The sequence below is a fragment of the Salvia hispanica genome, chromosome 4 (genome assembly GCF_029641045.1).
Source record: "Salvia hispanica isolate PSC_SH4W2 chromosome 4, Shi_PSC_v1, whole genome shotgun sequence".
NCBI lineage: Eukaryota > Viridiplantae > Streptophyta > Magnoliopsida > Lamiales > Lamiaceae > Salvia > Salvia hispanica.
In genome coordinates this window covers 45,828,580-45,849,160 of record NC_142695.1, presented here as the reverse complement: position 1 = coordinate 45,849,160, position 20,581 = coordinate 45,828,580, and the positions used below count along the sequence as shown (strand labels likewise).

At 32.3% G+C, this 20,581-nt stretch overlaps 1 protein-coding gene and 1 pseudogene across 1 annotated transcript; one reads left to right on the top strand and one right to left on the bottom strand.

Moving 5' to 3' along the window:
- Positions 1-820: 820 nt before the first annotated feature.
- LOC125196986 (eukaryotic translation initiation factor 4E-2-like) lies at positions 821-3,447 on the top strand. Its single transcript, XM_048095667.2, has 6 exons — positions 821-1,128; positions 1,648-1,813; positions 1,890-2,015; positions 2,175-2,240; positions 2,313-2,376; positions 3,302-3,447. Exons 1-5 carry the CDS (start codon positions 935-937, stop codon positions 2,361-2,363), a joined length of 603 nt encoding a protein of 200 aa, XP_047951624.1. The 5' UTR covers positions 821-934; the 3' UTR covers positions 2,364-2,376; positions 3,302-3,447.
- Positions 3,448-4,801: 1,354 nt separating this feature from the next.
- LOC125197229 (protein S40-3 pseudogene) lies at positions 4,802-5,521 on the bottom strand (annotated as a pseudogene).
- Between the last annotated feature and the right edge of the window lie 15,060 nt (positions 5,522-20,581).

The following is a 20,581-nucleotide window of genomic DNA, read 5'->3' as shown; positions in this document are numbered from 1 at the left end:
CTAGTCCTTTTCATCCAAGTTCATAGATAAGAAAAAATGTCAGTTGATATAGAAATTTGGATAATTGTGAAGGAAAATCTCTTTCGACGAATTTTGGTAAATTAGTACTACTAGTATTTAGTGAACTTTTTAGATTAAAGTCCAAATTTGATCCCCTATATTTTTTGAGAAAAATATTTTGGTGTTATACATTTAATATATTATCTTTTTATTTCAAACAATATGTTTTGATCCGGAATTAACATTTTCATTATATTTACTGGTTAAACGCATTTTGACCAAATTAGTGATTTAATTTTGAATTTAGTTAACTAGATTAATCTAATTAATTTAATATTAAAATTTATAAAATTACCTGACAAAAAATATTTCATAAAATAAATTTTTTACATGCCATAGAAAATATAAATATTTATAAATATTCTTTTACCTATAATAAAATTTAAATTGAATTAAAATTTATAAAATATTCACATATTTAATATTTAATATTTATTATAAATAAAATATTTTATCAAATTTAGTTTACTTTAATGTAAAAGTATTTTACTATAATATTAAATTATTTAGGTTAATCAGACTAATCAGATTTATAACTAGGTTAGTAATTTGTTCAAAATACACTTGACCGTTAAGTTTTAATCTAAATTTAATTCAGAACCATATATTGTTTGAAATCAAGAGAAAATGTGTATACGATCAACAAGTTTTTTGTTGCAAATATAAGGAATAAAATTTGGAGTTTAATCAATTTTGTGGAGCAATCTTTCGTATAAAATGGGCAAGAAAAACTGAAATACAAAAAATAAACAAGGAAAAAAGTGAAAAGTGAAGCGATCACACCAAACGTGGCAATAAAATAGTAACCAACATAACAAAATTGCGAAAATTGATTGAAGAAATTGAAAATCAGAGAGAAATTGAAAATTGATCGATGAAGAAGGAAGACGAATCCGACGTGAAGGAGGCGGAGATCGTAGACGGCGTGGTGGCGCCGCCGACGCGGCATCCGCTGGAGAATTCGTGGACGTTTTGGTTCGATAATCCGTCCGCCAAATCGAGACAAGCTGCGTGGGGAAGCTCCATTCGTCCGGTTTACACCTTCTCCTCCGTCGAGGATTTCTGGCGGTATTTTTCGTTTTAATTTGCATCAATTTGTGTTTTCTTACAAATTTCGTTTTCGTCAACTCTGAGATTTGTAAATATTTTATTTATGTGATTTCAATAATATCGTCAAATTAAAATTGTTGAGATCGTATAATGCAATTTGGCAACTGGATAAATTTTTTGTTTTGCAACAATTTTTTTACTTTAAATGAAAGTTTGTGCATTAATCAGAGTGGAACTTTTACCTAATTATAACTAGTGGTTTTGAAACCTAACGAAACTGAACAGGTTAAGGCCAATTTAGGAGTATTCCCTTTGACTCCACGAAGATGAGCATAAGATTATTTTAGTTGAAATGAGTGACTATGACTAATTATCATGTGATTATCCATCTAGGATTGAGTCGTGAGATTCAACCTCATGAACCAAACACAATAGTACATATTTAATCCGGAGATATGATATTGCAAACCGAACATCTCCACTAAGTACAAAAGAATACTTCATGAGTCTTACTTTCTATTGGTTTATTGATTGCAGACTTTACAACAACATCCATCATCCAAGCAAGCTAGCAGTTGGAGCAGACTTTCATTGTTTCAAAGAGAAAATAGAGCCAAAATGGGAAGACCCTGTCTGTGCCAATGGTGGCAAGTGGACTGTTAGTTTCTCTAGGGGAAAATCTGATACCTGTTGGCTCTACACGGTAATATATTTATGTGATGTGTGTTTGTCCCAGCGAGCACACGATTGATGGTACATGTTGTTGTTAAATGATGTAGTTGTTGGCATTGATTGGAGAACAATTTGATAATGGTGATGAGATATGTGGAGCTGTTGTAAATGTCAGAGCTAGGCAGGATAAGATAGCGTTATGGACCAAGAATGCTACCAACGAAGCTGCTCAGGTATATTTCTCTTTGTGTGTGAAGGGTACATGAAAATAGTTCATGTTCATAATAATAGAATGGTATAGGGGTACTTTAGTCATTCATCATCTTTCATTGGAAACTTTGAAAGATAATTCATGTGATCATAGTTAGTGTATGAGACTTCTACTTTTGCAGTTGTGCATAGGAAGACAATGGAAGGAGTTCTTGGACTACAAAGATCAAATCGGTTTCATATTCCATGTAAGTCATCTTCCGATATTAGTTTTGCATGTTCTAGTTGGTAGAGCAAGTGATACGATTTTCCCGATGCAGGCTGATGCTAAGAGGCTCGACAGAGGTGCCAAAAATCGATATACGATCTAAGGCATTTGTGAAGGTCAGTCTTCCATCGGATTGACTCTTTGAGTTCATTACTTGGATTTCCTTCTGAACTGCGAGGAATAATTTTAAATCTTCTGCACACGATAACACAATAGAAGATAAAAACGAGCCAAAGGTAGATCAATAAGAAAAAGAGTTCTTCAGGTTGGGTTTTGGCATGCAGAGAGATCCATGAGATTTTTTTTTCTCTTTTGAATGTGAGCCTACTAATTTATCAATTAACTATCCGCGTATTTTCATAATAAGTTCAATATTCCATTTTTATAAATGTCGCAGTTCATTGTTATAATTTGTTTGTTATTGGCGTCTCATATATATGACGTTGAATTCATTGTATAAAATTAAGTAATAAACAGTCCATCTCCTTAAATCAGATACCAAATTGATAGTCTACTTACTAGCAAAGGCTGTCAACACATGTTTGACTCGTGTATAAACAGAACTTTTTTTTTTTTCAATTTAATAATACGGCCCACGAGGGCATGGGTCAATCATGGGATAGTCATGACCGGGCCCATCGTGTGTCTTGGCCCGACATCGATAGCTGGAATTTTTATTTTTAGTCATTAAGGCAAAAGGTAATTTTTCGTGTAAATGTGTGAATATTTTCGATTGTAAATTAGTAGTGACTCTTTAAAATTTACAACTAGAACTATATCAAATAGTGAATTAATAGTACTCTCTCCGTCCACTATTAGAAGTCTCGGTCACTTTTGCGCACTCATTTTATAAAATGGATAATAAATAGTTAAAATGGAGAAATGGTAAAGTAAAAGGGATTATTATTTTTGCTTTTGATTTAGAGCTCGATTTTGAATTATTATCTGACTATAACTCACAACTAAGAGCATTAGCAATGGTGTCCTATCTTCGGAGCTCATCTCATAGCATATCTCCATTTTTTCCTGCCATGTCAGCAGGTCCATCTTAGAGCTTATCTCCCTGCAACGAGAGCTCATCCCAGAACCCATCTCAGGGCCCATCTCATTTCCACATCATCACTATTTTATTCACTTTTAATTGTTGATGTAAATTAAAAGACAATGTAATATACAGCAAAAAACATATTTCATTTTAAAAACTAAATAAAGCATACATGTCTAAATAAAATTACATAATAAATTCATTTTTCGATGTGTTATAAAAGAGGAGATTAAGGTATTTATAGTAGGAGAAGAAAATCAAAATATTAACTTAAAAAAAAAAAAAAATTTGGCTCCGCCATCGGCTCGAGTCTTCGCAATAAAGGCCCATCGCAGGGCCGATGCGGAGTCGATAAGGTATTGGCTGAGGCTATTGTTCGGTGCTGGGGTGGAGGCAAATTGGGGTGGAGATGGGCTCCCTCTCCACAATGGGAGCCCATGAAGGTCGATCGGGTAGCCGATCGTTGCTCTAATAGAGTAACACTATACGAGAATGTGCGGTTTGTAAGATTATATCTCATGATTAAATTTATACCGTACCCCCCCTCCCGCCCACAAAAAATAGAGCACATTCATTTATGGAAAGTTTTCAACAAATAATAACCCTACATAGGGGTGGCAAATCGGGCGTGTTGTGTCGTTATCGTGTCGACACGATAACGACACGACACGATAACAATAAACACGAACACGACCCGTTAAGAAAACTCCAAACACGAACACGAACACGACCCGCTACCCTCAGACACGAATACGACACGGACCCATTAACGACACGAGCCACTTCGGGTCAACACGACACGATAACAACACATATATGACACGAGACAATAACGACACTATAATTAATAATATTATAATATATAAATATTATTTCTAATATTAAATTTTAAATTTTAATTTTAAATTTTAAAATTTTAAAATAAATAAAATAATAATAATATTATAATATATTAATATTATTTCTAAACGTGTAACACGAACATGACACGAAGTTTTCGTGTCCTTATCGTGTCGAACCAATAAGCTTTGACACATACCTATTAATTTCGTGCGGGTTCGTGTCATGTCAAAAATTGTCAGCCCTAACACATCATTCCATTAACACTACTTCTCACTTACTCTATTTTTTGTGGATGGAGAGAATATTTAATTCATGAGATTGAATCTCATAACTTAATGATGGATAGTCATGTAATAATTAGTTATAGTCAACTCACTCTTACTAAATAATCTCACAAATTAATCAAAAATTATATATTGCTACTATTTTATCTAAAAAACTGAACACCTGAATATATTATTAGTTGATTGTTATATGTTAATTCAAATTTGAGCATAGTATTAGTTATGAACTACTAATACATAACTAATACATAACTAATACTATGCTCAAATTTAATCACGACCCTAGACACTTTAGGTTATAAATTAGTGAAAATAAGAATTGACAATGTACTTACGTTTTACAGTAGTCCATAAATAACAATGAATATATACATTAACAAGAACACAATAATAACAATGAATATGTACGTTTTAGTACCGATATTTAGTTTTCTCGCTGCGAATAAATTTTCAAATTCATTTCCGCGAAAAATAAAAGAAAAAAAAAATACTACTAAGAAGCAACTTAATTTAATTCAGAAAAAAAATAAAAAAAAATTAGTAATTTTTAATTTGACATATTTCTTCTTCTCCAAGCTTGAGTTCACGTTTCGAGAAAGCCAGTCATCCGCAAGATCAAATTCCGGAACTCACTCAAATCCCTCCCCTTCCTCAGAATCATCCCGCAGATCGACAGCGCCATCATCTTCCCCGCCACGCGCCGCCCTACAATCACGTGCGGCGGCACCATCTCCCCCTCCTCCCCGCCGCCGTCGTCCGCGCATCGCCGCCACGCGTTCATTGGAATGTTCACCGGCGCAGATCTCGATCTCGATCGCGATGTCCTCCTCCGCCTCGGCGGTGGATCGTAAGCGGCGGAGACCTCGTCGCAGTCTCGGAAAACGACGTCGGATTCCTGGAATTCCTCCTCCGCCATTGCAATTGACAAATTAGGGAATTGGGGAGCTGCGGCGGTGGTGAAGAGGCGAGGGATTGGGGAATTTATAGAGGAATCGAATGAGTGATTGATTGGGAATGAGACTCGTAGTGAGCACATATTAGCGTTGAGTGCGGTTTCAGCTTTCCAAAAGTTGATTTTTGAGGCCTCAAATACTTTATTTCATTACTTAAATGGATTTCTTGTCTCAACCAATTTAATGCTTGAGTTATGAATATGAATAGTGTTGCTTGGCCTTCACGGCTTCTTTTTTCTCTTCTTCAGACTTTGTATTTGGTTACCATTCACTCATTCTCATTCAAAATAATCTTTTTTTTTTCAAATAACACATTAAAAAAAATTATTTTGAAAAAAAATAGTTTGTGTATCAATGAGCAAAGATAAAAATACAAAAAAAAAGTCAAATCTTGATTAAGCCAAACTTTTATATTTGTTACTTTAAGCTCACCGCACAAAGTTTCATTTAATCGGTACAAACACTCTTATTCGGTTACTTTACTAACCAACTCGGTTGGAACCGATCAGTTGCTATATTAACTGGTACCGATCTAAATTGATATCGATTTAAAAAAAGGCGTGAGTGATTCAATTCTAGGTCTAGCGGGAACATCAAATTAAACACCAAAACAAAAGGGGTCAAAGTCCAATAATCAAAATAGAATTAGTCACAGATTAAGACCAAAAGAATTGACCAAGCTTCCACCTATTAATTGAAATTCATATAGAATGTGCATATGTTTATAATGCATCCAACAAAAGTTACAAAAAATGCGTAATTCAGTGCTTGAAAATCAAAATTGAAATTAAATTAAATCTAATTCAACCTATAACTGACTTCACTCAAAGTATAAAACTGAAACCGATCCGAACATTGTTAATGTCAGTTATTTAACCTATAACCGAGAAACCATTTACTCAGACCTATTCTAGAGCAATGAGCTGATGATCACATTGAGTTTCTTCACAAAAGACAAAAATCGTCATATTTTTAAAACAGTAATAGTATATTTTTTTCATAACCTTCTCCAACATTCACTCCGAAGTGCCTTCAACAAAAAGTGAAAGTCACAAACATACACATATTAGGAATGGTTATACAATAATTAGGTGTTCACGTGAGTAATAGTTATGGATGTAATGTCACCTTATATTGCTTAATGGTGGACTAAAGGAGTAGATGATAAAGTAAGTTATGGATGTAATGTTACCTTATAGTAATTAAAAAGTTTATGACGAGGGAAGCTAATATTTTTTTCTTTTACTACAAAAATCGTTAAAGTAAAAAATATATGGCAAAAAGGATTTTGTTTCTTAAGGAGAATCATATAATCTTATCTTTAATCTCTGGAGTACTGTGGAAAAAAATTAATTCTTGCATTTTAATGTGGTTTATTTAGGAGTATTAGATCCTAGCTCTCACTATAACAAAAAAAATCCGTTAAGAACGTTTTTTAATGCATCTAAGGACGTTAATTTGTGTTTCATAATATACCACCAACGCTGCAAAGTGCATCCTTATTGTTGGTGGTCCGACAAAAATTAGAGAACGCAAACAAAATCATCCTAAAAAAAAATAAAAGATCAAGTAAATTTAACATTTATTTAAAAACGCTTTCTTTTGCGTCTTAATTATTGTTATTTTAAAAAAATTTCCAAGTCTAGTAATTGCGTTTCAATTTTTTTATCCTTAAAAAATACTTAAAGTTTTTTGTAATGTCTATTTGATGGGTTTAGAAAAATCAGTTTATTCAAACCAGTAAATATGATGCCCATTATCGCTAAATACAACAAAAATTCCAAACTATATAAATTAAACCCGTTGCACAAAGCTTGCTCAATAACGTTTTTATCAACATAGAGGCTTTAATTTGTTCTTAGAATTTAAACAAAAATTTATAGTGTTAAAAATAGTACTTCCATCTATCTTTTATTTTATTTAAATAGACCTATAGTCCTATCTTTTATTTTCCAAATATCGAAGGGAAATTTCGATATTTCGAGAGAATAGGTACCGGCTTGCTACTTGCTCAAAGCTTTTGAACTCTTTTTTTTCCCCCAAATTTTACTGTTATTAATTAAATAATAGTCATTTATTTTTTTTTTCCTTTCCACACCATGGTCATATCAGTTATTGTGATTTCGAATATAACAAATTGCATGTATTTAAAAGATAAATTTACACATTTTAAATACCACAACGTCTGACAAATGCAGAAGAGCCTTAGCTTCCGCAAAAGCAGTAGATCCATCCAATTCATAAGCCAATTTTTTATAGATAATTTAGCATGACTATGATTTATGAGCTTCAAGATTATTATTCTTATAGACTATAATCAAATGCTAATTCCAAATCCAGATATAGCTTCGGCGTAAGAAGAGTAAAGCACCACTACCTTAATTACTATCTGAACCAAAAATATAATCAAAATACCATTATATACATAATAATTGCTAAATATACAAAATAATATAGGCAGCCGCACCTATGACAAATTTGTGATCCAACCCACACTTATATAAGTATCTATCAATGCATTAACAAATTATTTTCCGAAATGTACTATTGATCACACAAAATAATAATCTCTCTGACATTATACTAAATTATTTACTCCACTAAACATGGTACAATAGTAACACTATAATATTAAGACATTAAAGATTCCAACGTTTGTTTGGAGTAAATAACAAGGTTTAAATCGTAATCTGATTAATGATTAGATCAGAGGCGTAGATTTGAAGCGATCAAAGAATCGGGCGGCTGCGGATGTGCCTTCACCTTAAAGAAGTCAGCACCGCTGTCGGCCGGATTCTCTGCGCTCGCGTCCAACAAAGTAATCCTGAGGAATCTCACCTCATCCCGAGCTTTGCTGCCACGTCGCCCCCGCCGCGGCTTGCGTGTAGTATAATAGCGTTTCTCCCTACAAGGAAGCAAGATCGCGTCTTCATGCAGTCACACGCTACAAAACCCTTTTTTAATTTCCCTGTTTTATTGTTTAATTAATGTTTGACCTGTGTGTTTATTATAGCATAATGCAGTATTAGGTTGTTAAAATCCCTGTTTTCTGGATTATTTTTATTCTTTCGAGATGACTGTTACGTATATAAAACAATAAAAATTCTTAATTGTATAAATTTCACTTGTAAAAATGTTTTGACAATGTCTTTCATCATCCATGTTTAGGAAATTAGGCAGGATTTAAACTGAGTTTACTGTCATATAGAGTTATACATTTAGTTGATTATGTCACCCATATGGCCATATCCATAGATTGAACATTGCATACAGTAATAATGTTAGGATTTAATTTAACAATGGTAGCTCTAATTCAATAATACAATGCGTTAAGGGTTACTAAAAAAATAGATGCTTCTACGCAAATGACATGTTCCACAATCAAATCATAGATCATTGCACATAAAATAGTCATATTTGTTTTGGCCCATTATCAAAATTATACAACTAGTAATTTTTCCTCTGTAACGGGTTGAGTTTCATTTTTCTATATATATAAAAAAAACTTTAATAATTTATTTTTCTTTCTATTTTTATCTTATTTTATCAATTTTGCATTAAAATTCGTCTCATTCACTACCAAGACTAATTTTCATAGACAAAGGTAGTACTACAAAAATAGGCAAATAGTAAATTTTGGTCATTTCTGGTTCATCACTCAATCGGGAATTTTAACATTTTTCTTAAATTTCCGAAGGATATAATTTGGATGAAATTATATCTAACGTGGCATCCAAAAAATTCTACGAAGTGCGTCAAATTCTAACGTGACCTAGTGTTAATTTTGTCATTTTCTCAACATACTACTTTGCGAATAACTCAACTACGTCATCAATCTGAATTACATGTGCGTCAAATCAACAACATATTTACAAATGAAAAATCAGAATAATTTTTTCATAGAAGAATAAAATAAAATATAAAATTCATAGTTTTAAAAGCTGCTTTTAAATTTGCATAACATACCATAGTTTAATTGAATTAATAGTTTTTCTAGCGATTTGTCTATTAAAAAAGTACTCCCTCCAGTTTTTAATGTTTTGATAATTTTGTCTTTTTTTTGACGTATCCAAAACTTAAGCAATAGTTTATCGGATAAAAATTTTATTGCACTAATATAATAGTTCATAGTTGTAAAACTAATCAAAATGAGAGAAAGCACACACAAAATCAGAGGGGGTTGGCTTTTAGCAGAAAGTTTGAATTATTACTCAATAGATGGCTTCAAAGTGTCATTTTCTTGTAAAGTATGTTTGCTTTTAACATGATTAGGAGACTACTAAACAAATAATCCAGTTTGGGATAATGACACTTAATTAGGCCAATTTATTTATAAACACACGCACAAACAACCTTGAAAAAGATGAGTGTCGACGCATTAATGAGCCAACGAGATTTTAAACAAATTAATCATCATTCTAAAAATCGATCAATTTATTTAATTTTTTAAATTTATCATCCTCATGATCATGTAGTTTATGATTCTTAATTATTTATGCACGTGTCATGTCAAATCATAGAAACTGGAGTTTTTATTTTTAATTTTAAATTGCATTAATTGGTTTCATTTTAATATATACCAGTAGGGTCCTATTCTAATACTTTTAGCACCCTAATTCAAAATCAAGACTAAATCTCCATCCTTGGATTTTAAAATGAGTGGATGAGATTAAAGCTCACAAAATCTCAATAAATAGTAGACAAAATATCAACAAAAGGGTAATATCGTCATTATGTTATCATATGATAATTTTCGTGAGTGTTTTTTTATATCAACATTGTGTATTACAAATATCAACAATATGACATTGGAATATCAACACATTTTTATTGAGATTGGACATGCATAATATTGAGATTTTGCCTACAATATATTGAGATTTTTTGTTGCATTTGTTGAAAATAGCTGTTTATCAACATGTACGAAAATTGAAATATAATTTATCAAATTTCATCACCCGAACATCGTCGGAACATATGCAATTGAGATCTCGTTGGAATCCTTATTAAATTATCTTTAATTTGATATATTTTTTACGAAAAAATAATTTAAATTGAGAGAGTTAGGTAAATTTAAAGATTTGAGATGATTTTGAGGAGAGAGAAAGTAGTTAGTTATAATTACTACATATAGGATTTGACATTAATACCCTTTTTATTTAATTAATAATTATTTAAATTTAAAATATATTACACTTGACCTCATATTAACCAAAAGATCTTCTAATCTAATGGTTGAAAATTGATTTTAATTTAAGATTGGTAATTAATTAGCAATTGATTACATCCTATAATCCTATAGCATAGCAGTAACTGCTTATTCATCAAGTTTTCTTTTTATAAGTATAACTAAATCTCTGTATCATTGTATAGTAGTAAGGGAGTAATTAATTAAGGTTCGAATCCCTAAAGTATATAAAACATAAAACAAAGCATGAATTTACGTGAATATGGCAACTTTTGATCTATTGAAGATTCGCAAGAATATATCATCGGCTTCTTCATTAGTTTGTCTTTCATGTTTTGTCTGTCTCTAGTCTCTACCATAGAATAAAAATACCAAAACAACCTAATATAGGAGTAGTAAAAATACGTGACTGTAAATTTTGCGAGGCAAAATATGCTTAGGGGTGGGAAAATATACCGACATACCGAAATACCGGACTTATCATACCGAAAAAATACCAAAAATATCGATTTTTCGGTATACCGTAGTTTTCGATACGGTATGATACCGTACCGAAAGTTTTCAGTACGGTAACGGTATCAAATATCCCATACCGCGGTATACCGTGGTATACCGAATCTTCGGTATATACCTAATATATATAAACTTTAAATATTTAATATATATATATATATATAGAGGAGTGATCAAGGTCTAACTAATTTTAAGTGTATAACTAGAGAATAAATCTCAGCTACATGTTATCTTAATCCAATGACTAAAATAAGTAAATAGCTTTAGTTAATCAAAATTGCATAGGGGTATTTTAGGAAATCAACTTTGTTCTCATATTTTCACATACACACACCATTCACGCTTACACACACAGACAGACACTCTCTCCTTCTCTCACGACGGAGGTGGCGGAGCACACTTGCATCTCCTCTCCGGCGACACCCTCCTCCGGCTTGCCTGCCTCTCACGGCTGCCTCCCTATCTGTGGCCCCCTCCTCCGGTCTGCCTCTCGCGGAGTACAGCTCACCTCCTCTCGCAGGCACTGGCAATATCTCTACACCTGTGCCATCGTCGCCTCCTGCTCCCCGACTAATTTGTTGTAATCTCCACTGCACATACTCATGCTTAACAATCTCCATCGCCAATTGAAGAATCTTCATCGCAAGAACTGATTTACTCCATCGTCAATTATCGATTTCAGAATCTGCAAATTCGCTATACTCACGCAGATTCTATAGATTTTTATCGCTCATGCTGAGATTTTCCCTATCTCCATCACTCACGTTGATTTGATGTGATCTCCCTAGCCAATTATACAATCTACATAGCTCCGCTCATGTTCAACAATCTCCATCATCAAGTGCAAATTCTTCATCGCAAGAACTGATTTCTCTATCGTCAACTGTCAATTTCACGATCTGCAAATTTGCTATTTCACACAGGCCACATGTCTTCAATTGATCAAATGGACTCGGTATCAATTCTATAAGAAGCCTAATTCGAATCTGATTCATCTTCGTATGAAGTGGATATTTCTTATAGTGAAGTAAATCTGAATCACAGTGAAGTATAACGGTTCCTAGGTGTATGGCATATATCAGTAACTAAGACATTATGAAGTGAAGTATAACAGTTAGCTCGTATACTGAGACACTATGAAGTAAATAAATCTTATAGTGAAATAAATAAGACTTATAGTGAAGTACAATGGTGCATAGGTATATGGCTTAAACCGAGACCATTTGAAGTGAATATTTGTTATAGTGAAATAAACATTTCTTATGGTGAAGTGAATATTTCTTATAGTGAAGTGAATATTGTGATGTATATTGTGCATATAGTGAACTAGTATATGCTCACAGTGAAGTATATTGTGCATATAGTGAACTAGTATATGCTCACAGTGAAGTATATTGTGCATATAGTGAACTAGTATATGCTTACAGTGGAGTAAATTGTGCCTATAGTGAACTAGTATATGCTTTCAGTGATGTATATTGAGCATATAGTGATGTATATTGTGAATATAATGAGTTTCATATGTTGAGGTCCTTGGATATCTGAGATGAGTTCCACGTTAGGTTCGTCTACCTTCTCTTTGCTATGATGGTGCAGCTCTGGCTTGTCATCGTCTTCATCATCGTCGATAGTTATGATTAATTTTGGTGTCAAGGTGAAAGAGTGGCATGGAGTCTTCATTGTACGACTTCCAAAAGGTTTGTTGGGGTAACGAGGCGAAGTGAGGACTGCTCATGTTGAAGAAAATGCAAGAGAAAATTGATAGTCCTAAGTGGTGGTTTTAGTTCACTTCTTACATGTATTTAGTTCACTTTCCAATGGTTTTAGTTCACTATTAATGAATTTTGTTTTGTTGAATTTTTTTTTTCGTTCAGCATGCTTATTTTGGGTACACTATAGGTGCGAATTATTTAACTGCTTTATTCAAATGAACTACATATTTTATGTGATGAGGTAATGCAACTGATTTGTTTTCCTATTAATTATAACCTAGTTGTTGTGAAGTATTGAATTCATATAATGAAGTAATAAATTATAATAATGAAATAATATAAATGATATGTTTATACGGTAGGTTTTATTACTAAAATGAAGTAATAAAACATTATAATGAAGTAAATGACTCTAATAATGAAGTAATAATACATTATAATGAAGTGACATGTTTAACTGATGTGTTGTTTGCACATTAAAATGAACTACATATTCTTTTTAATGAAGTAGTAAATTGAAGTAGTAAATTGATAAGATGAAGTAATAAATTATGATATTGAAGTAATATAAATGATCTGTTTATGCAGTAAGGTTTATAACCAAAATGAAGTACTAAAAATGATAATGAAGTAATAGTCTATAAATATGAATTATATGTTTACTGTTTTGTATGAGTTTAGGATTTAGAATTAAAATTAACTGACGCATTGTTTGCATATTCAAATGAACTACATATTTTATGCGATGAAGTAATGCAACTGATCTATTTTCCTATTAACTATAATCTAGTTGTTGTGAAGTATTGAATTCATATAATGAAATAATAAGTTATGATAATGAATTAATATAAATGATCTATTTGTACAGTAGATTTTATTATTAAAATGAAGTAATAAAACATTATAATAAAGTAAATGACTCTAAAAATGAAGTAATAATATATTATAATGAAGTAACATCTTTAACTGATGTGTTGTTTGCACATTAAAATGAACTACATATTTTTTTAATGAAGTAGTAAATTGATAAGATGGAGTAATAAATTATGATAATGTAGTAATATAAATGATCTGTTTATACAGTAAGGTTTATTACCAAAATGAAGTAATAAAAATGGTAATGAAGTAATAGTCTATAAATATGAACTATATGTTTACTGTTTTGTATGTGTTTAGGATTTTAGAATTAAAATTAACCGCTGCATTGTTTGCATATTCAAATGAACTACATATTTTATGCGATGAAGTAATGCAACTGATCTATTTTCCTATTAACTATAATCTAGTTGTTGTGAAGTATTGAATTCATATGATGAATTAATAAGTTATGATAATGAAGTAATATAAACGATTTGTTTATACAGTAGGTTTTATTACTAAAATGAAGTAATAAAACATTATAATGAAGTAAATGACTCTTAAAATGAAGTAATAATACATTATAATGAAGTAACATTTTTAAATGATGTGTTGTTTGCACATTAAAATAAACTGCATATTCTTTTTGATGAAGTAGTAAATTGATATAATGAAGTTAGTTGTGTCTTTAATGAAGCAACAAAGGCAAGACGCATTTGTCCAAGGTGGTGACTCGGCAGTAGAAACAAAACACGGTGAGCAGAGGCAGCGCGAAGGAGATGAAGATGATGTAGCTTTGAGCGGACATAGGCAGCGGTGGAGTTAGAAAACTCCGAGCTCAAACCGACGGTGGCCGCGGCGGCAAATCTGCAACAATGGCACACCGACAATGACTCTGGTGAGGTGACGACGCTGAAGGGGTGCGACAGCCGTGAGAGTCTGGCGGTCGTGAGACGGTGAATTTAAACGTATATAAAGAACTAAGAAACACAATTGAGAAAAATAGCTAGAAGATTAATCAATGAAAATGAGTAAATTGGTAGATAATATTCACTTCAACGGTTGGAGATGGAAGAAACGATAGCTGGAGGCGGAGGAAACGAAGAATGGAGGTTAAGGAAATGACGTTGGGTTAAATTCTAGAGAGTAAAGAAGAATAGAAGAAGAAGCTCAAACAAATTTTGAAAATGAATATAATAGGGTAATTGATTTTAACCTTAACTCATTTGTTGAATGTCTATTATACCCCTACATTGTTGCGGTGAACTAATTCTCTCTTGTAGTGAAGTAAAATTTGGATTAATTTTGAATCCTATGCTGAATCTCAGCCCTTGATTTTTTAATTTTGTGACTGAGATTTGTTCTCTAGTTATACATTTAAGGGATAGTTGCCCTATATCACTACTCTAATATATATATATATATATATATATATATATAGGTCCATGATCAATTGAGATTTTTTAGAGTAATTGAGAAATGAAATGCAATATCAGCCACTCATTTTTATTAAATGAGTCGTCCAGATTTTGACACACAAAAAATATTTTTAGATTAATTTATTATGAAAGGGCATGGTGGTAATTTTTTTTATCTAACAACTCTCTTCTCCCTTCCCAAAGCCAGCCCGCAACTCTCTCCACCTCTATCTCTCCGGTCTCCACACGCCCCTGTGTCTCTCTCTAGAGATCAATCTGCCAACGATTCTGTCTGGATTAATTTGTTCTTTGTTTTTCAGATTTTAATTTTTTGAGTTAAAAATGGCGCAGAGGACAAAGAAGGAGGAGACGGAGTTCAAGGTCGTACGGCATGGCTGGAAACTCCTCCGACGCTAATAATCTCTGTCAGAAGTGTTTCAACGCAACCGCAGCGGCATCAAGCTCCGTCGGTGCCGTGGCAAAGCCGTTGAATCACGTTTTGTTGGAGAAATCCTTCGGATCTAGCTCGTTTCTGCCAGAGAGGAGGCTCGCTTCTGCTGCGACGAACCGAGATCTGAAGAGAGAGGCCTCCGTAGCTGCGATTCCGATGAAGAGAGAAGTTAATCTTGTACTCCGACGGCGGCGATTTTATCGTGTCCTGATTCAAATTAAACAATGATTTTTTAGTAATTCATGACTGAATCGTGGATCGGAGAAGGTGAAATGCTGAAATTCAAGTACCTGAATCTCGATTAGGATTAATGAGTAGGAGTAGGCGAAAGCTATGGCGCCGAGAGCTTGGAAGCTTCTCCAGATCTTCTGTGTTTCGCCGATTGTTTGGACTCCGACGACTATTCTGATGTTGATTCCAGTCATACTCCCCATCACGTTCCCGGATTCTGATCGGAAAATGAAAATGTTGTTAATTAATTGACTAGTTAGGGTTTCAAATTGGGGGGAAATCGAAAATCAGCTGCAACTTTTTTAATTCTATCATAATCAAAAATCACCTGCAATTAATTGACTAATTCATGTCAACAGGACACATATAATGTCAACCACATATATGCAAAACATTGTTGTTGACATGAATTATATGTAAAACGTTGTTGTTGACATAAATAATATACGTCGTTGACATGAAAATATACAGCACACATATAATGTCAACCACATATATGCAAAACATTGTTGTTGACATGAATTATATGTAAAACGTTGTTGTTGACATAAATAATATACGTCGTTGACATGAAAATATTTGTTTTTTACATTAATTATTTGTAAAATGTTATTGTTGACATAATAATTGACATAAATAAAGTTTGTTGTTGACATCGTAGTTGACATAAATAAAGTTTGTTGTTGGCATCGTAGTTGACATAAATAAAGTTTGTTGTTGACATCGTAGTTGACATAAATAACGTTTGTTGTTGACATCGTAGTTGACATAATGTCTCTGTAGTTGACATCGTGCGAAAATGACAATTATACCCCCTAGTTGACATAAATAACGTTTGTTGTTAGTTGTTGACATTTTAATACGAGTTGTTGACATTCGATATTCTCGGTATTGATATGTGAATAGTAAGTGTTATTTGTTAGTTGTTGACATTTTCATACGAGTTGTTGACATTCGATATTCTCGGTATTGATATGTGAATTGTGAATGTTATTTGTTAGTTGTTGACATTTTAATACGAGTTGTTGCGTATTGATATGTGAATTGTGAGTGTTATTTTTTAGTTGTTGGCATTTTAATAAGTGTTATTTTATTGAATGTTGAAGATTTGAAGAATGTTGAAGATTTGAAGATTTGAAGATTTGAATGTTGAAGAGATTTGAAGATTTGAATGTTGAAGATTTGAAGATTCGAAGATTTGAATGTTGATGATTTGAAGATATGAATGTTGAAGATTTGAAGATTTGAATGTTGAAGATTTGAAGATTTGAAGACTTTGCAGCTAGAGTTTTAGAGAGATTTTAGAAAATGATTTCAAACACAATTTAATGAAAAGACAATTATACCCCCTTGTTGACATAATATGGTATTTGTTGACATTTTGTTAATCTTGTGGATTAGTGGCCCATATTGCATCTCATTTCTCAATTTAGCTAAATAATCTCAACCTAACAAGACCCTATATATATATATATATATATATATATATATATATATATATATATATATATTAGAGTAGTGATATAGGGAAAGTGCCCATTAAGTACATAACTAGAGAACAAATCACAACCACAAGATCAAAAAAATCAAGAGCTAGTATTAACACGTGTAATTTTTGAATTTGAAGGAGAAATCACCTCACTCTATCACAAATTTACTTCACTATAAGAAGGCAGGGATATAATGGACATTTCACAAATAAAAATAGGGTTAACATTTGAATTAATTTCTCATTTGCAGAATTCATCTCCCGCCATCACTCCTCTTCCCGTCTTCTCTTTCATTCTCGAAATTTTTTCGCTGCAATCGCTGCCGTCTTCCCGTCGCTGCAATCTGTCGTCAAACATGTGGATTCAAATCAGAATTTTTTTTCAAAATGTGAGTTGTTTAACTGGTTTCTTCAACTGATTTATATTTCTCATTCCGATTTCAATCCATTTCTTTAATACAGTAAAACTCTGATAAACAAGCATTCAATGATATTTTTGAGTTTCGAAGCTTTTCGTTAAATTAAACGACTATTATTTCATTGATTCTATTTCTCCTTTTTTTTCCTCTGGTTTTTCTGTTTGCGTAAATCGAACAGCATCTTCTAATTCTTAAGTTGAATTATTTACCGGCAAATAGGATGAGGAATCATTGAATCTAGGGTTTCTGATCTGAACATGCTTAGAGTGAAGTATTCTAATGTTAGAGTGAAGTGTTTGTCATCCATGCTTATAGTGCTTTGTTTTTCCATATAAGTGAAGTAAAACATGATTAAAGTGAAGTATTCTAGTGTTAGAGTGAAGTGTTTGTGATCCATGCTTATAGTGCTTTGTTTTTCCATTTCAGTGAAGTAAAACTTGCATAGAGTGAAATATTCTAGTGTTAGAGTGAAATGTTTGTCATCCATGCTTATAGTGCTTTTTTTTTCCATTTCAGTGACGTAAAACATGATTAAAGTGAAGTATTCTAGTGTTAGAGTGAAGTGTTTGTGATCCATGCTTATAGTGCTTTGTTTTTCCATTTCAGTGAAATAAAACTTGCTTAAAGTGAAGTATTCTAGTGTTAGAGTGAAATGTTTGTCATCCATGCTTATAGTGCTTTTCTTTCCATTTCAGTGAAGTAAAACATGATTAAAATGAAGTATTCTAGTGTTAGAGTGAAGTGTTTGTGATCCATGCTTATAGTGATTTGTTTTTCCATTTCAGTGAAGTAAAACTTGCTTAGAGTGAAGTATTCTAGTGTTAGAGTGAAATGTTTGTGATCCATGCTTATAGTGCTTTGTTTTTCCATTTCAATGAAATAAAACATGATTAAAGTGAAGTATTCTAGTGTTAGAGTGAAGTGTTTGTGATCCATGCTTATAGTGATTTGTTTTTCCATTTCAGTGAAGTAAAAACTTGCTTAGAGTGAAATATTCTAGTGTTAGAGTGAAATGTTTGTGATCCATGCTTATAGTGCTTTGTTTTTCCATTTCAATGAAATAAAACATGATTAAAGTGAAGTATTCTAGTGTTAGAGTGAAGTGTTTGTGATCCATGCTTATAGTGCTTTGTTTTTCCATTTCAGTGAAGTAAAACTTGCTTAGAGTGAAGTATTCTAGTGTTAGAGTGAAGTGTTTGTGATCCATGCTTATAGTGTATTGTTTTTCCATTTCAGTGAAGTAAAACTTGCTTAGAGTGAAGTATTCTAGTGTTAGAGTGAAATGTTTGTGATCCATGCTTATAGTGCTTTGTTTTTCCATTTCAATGAAATAAAACATGATTAAAGTGAAGTATTCTAGTGTTAGAGTGAAGTGTTTGTGATCCATGCTTATAGTGATTTGTTTTTCCATTTCAGTGAAGTAAAACTTGCTTAGAGTGAAGTATTCTAGTGTTAGAGTGAAATGTTTGTGATCCATGCTTATAGTGCTTTGTTTTTCCATTTCAATGAAATAAAACATGATTAAAGTGAAGTATTCTAGTGTTAGAGTGAAGTGTTTGTGATCCATGCTTATAGTGATTTGTTTTTCCATTTCAGTGAAGTAAAAACTTGCTTAGAGTGAAATATTCTAGTGTTAGAGTGAATTGTTTGTGATCCATGCTTATAGTGCTTTGTTTTTCCATTTCAATGAAATAAAACATGATTAAAGTGAAGTATTCTAGTGTTAGAGTGAAGTGTTTGTGATCCATGCTTATAGTGCTTTGTTTTTCCATTTCAGTGAAGTAAAACTTGCTTAGAGTGAAGTATTCTAGTGTTAGAGTGAAATGTTTGTCATCCATGCTTATAGTGCTTTTCTTTCCATTTCAGTGAAGTAAAACATGATTAAAATGAAGTATTCTAATGTTAGAGTTAAGTGTTTGTGATCCATGCTTATAGTGTTTTGTTTTTCCATTTCAGTGAAGTAAAACTTGATTAGAGTGAAGTATTCTAGTGTTAGAGTGAAGTGTTTGTGATCCATGCTTATAGTGCTTTGTTTTTCCATTTCAATGAAGTAAAACATGATTAAAGTGAAGTATTCTAGTGTTAGAGTGAAGTGTTTGTGATCCATGCTTATTGTGTTTTGTTTTTCCATTTCAGTGAAGTAAAACTTGCTTAGAGTGAAATATTCTAGTGTTAGAGTGAAATGTTTGTCATCCATGCTTATAGTGCTTTTCTTTCCATTTCAGTGAAGTAAAACATGATTAAAATGAAGTATTCTAGTGTTAGAGTGAAGTGTTTGTGATCCATGCTTATAGTGCTTTGTTTTTCCATTTCAATGAAGTAAAACATGATTAAAGTGAAGTATTCTAGTGTTAGAGTGAAGTGTTTGTGATCAATGCTTATAGTGTTTTGTTTTTCCATTTCAGTGAAGTAAAACTTGCTTAGAGTGAAATATTCTAGTGTTAGAGTGAAATGTTTGTCATCCATGCTTATAGTGCTTTTTTTCCTATTTCAGTGACGTAAAACATGATTAAAGTGAAGTATTCTAGTGTTAGAGTGAAGTGTTTGTGATCCATGCTTATAGTGCTTTGTTTTTCCATTTCAGTGAAGTAAAACTTGCTTAGAGTGAAGTATTCTAGTGTTAGAGTGAAGTGTTTGTGATCCATGCTTATAGTGTTTTGTTTTTCCATTTCAGTGAAGTAAAACTTGCTTAGAGTGAAGTATTCTAATGTTAGAGTGAAATGTTTGTGATTCATGCTTATAGTGCTTTGTTTTTCCATTTCAATGAAATAAAACATGATTAAAGTGAAGTATTCTAGTGTTAGAGTGAAGTGTTTGTGATCCATGCTTATAGTGCTTTGTTTTTCCATTTCAGTGAAGTAAAACTTGCTTAGAGTGAAGTATTCTAGTGTTAGAGTGAAATGTTTGTCATCTATGC

What these genes read in the sequence shown, in the direction of transcription:
- LOC125196986 (XM_048095667.2), top strand. Translation starts at nt 935, where the DNA reads ATGAAGAAGGAAGACGAATCCGACGTGAAGGAGGCGGAGATCGTAGAC. An exon ending in ATACCTGTTGGCTCTACACG is followed by an intron (nt 1,814 to 1,889) that starts GTAATATATTTA and finishes TAAATGATGTAG; the next exon opens with TTGTTGGCATTGATTGGAGA. An exon ending in AAATCGGTTTCATATTCCAT is followed by an intron (nt 2,241 to 2,312) that starts GTAAGTCATCTT and finishes TTCCCGATGCAG; the next exon opens with GCTGATGCTAAGAGGCTCGA.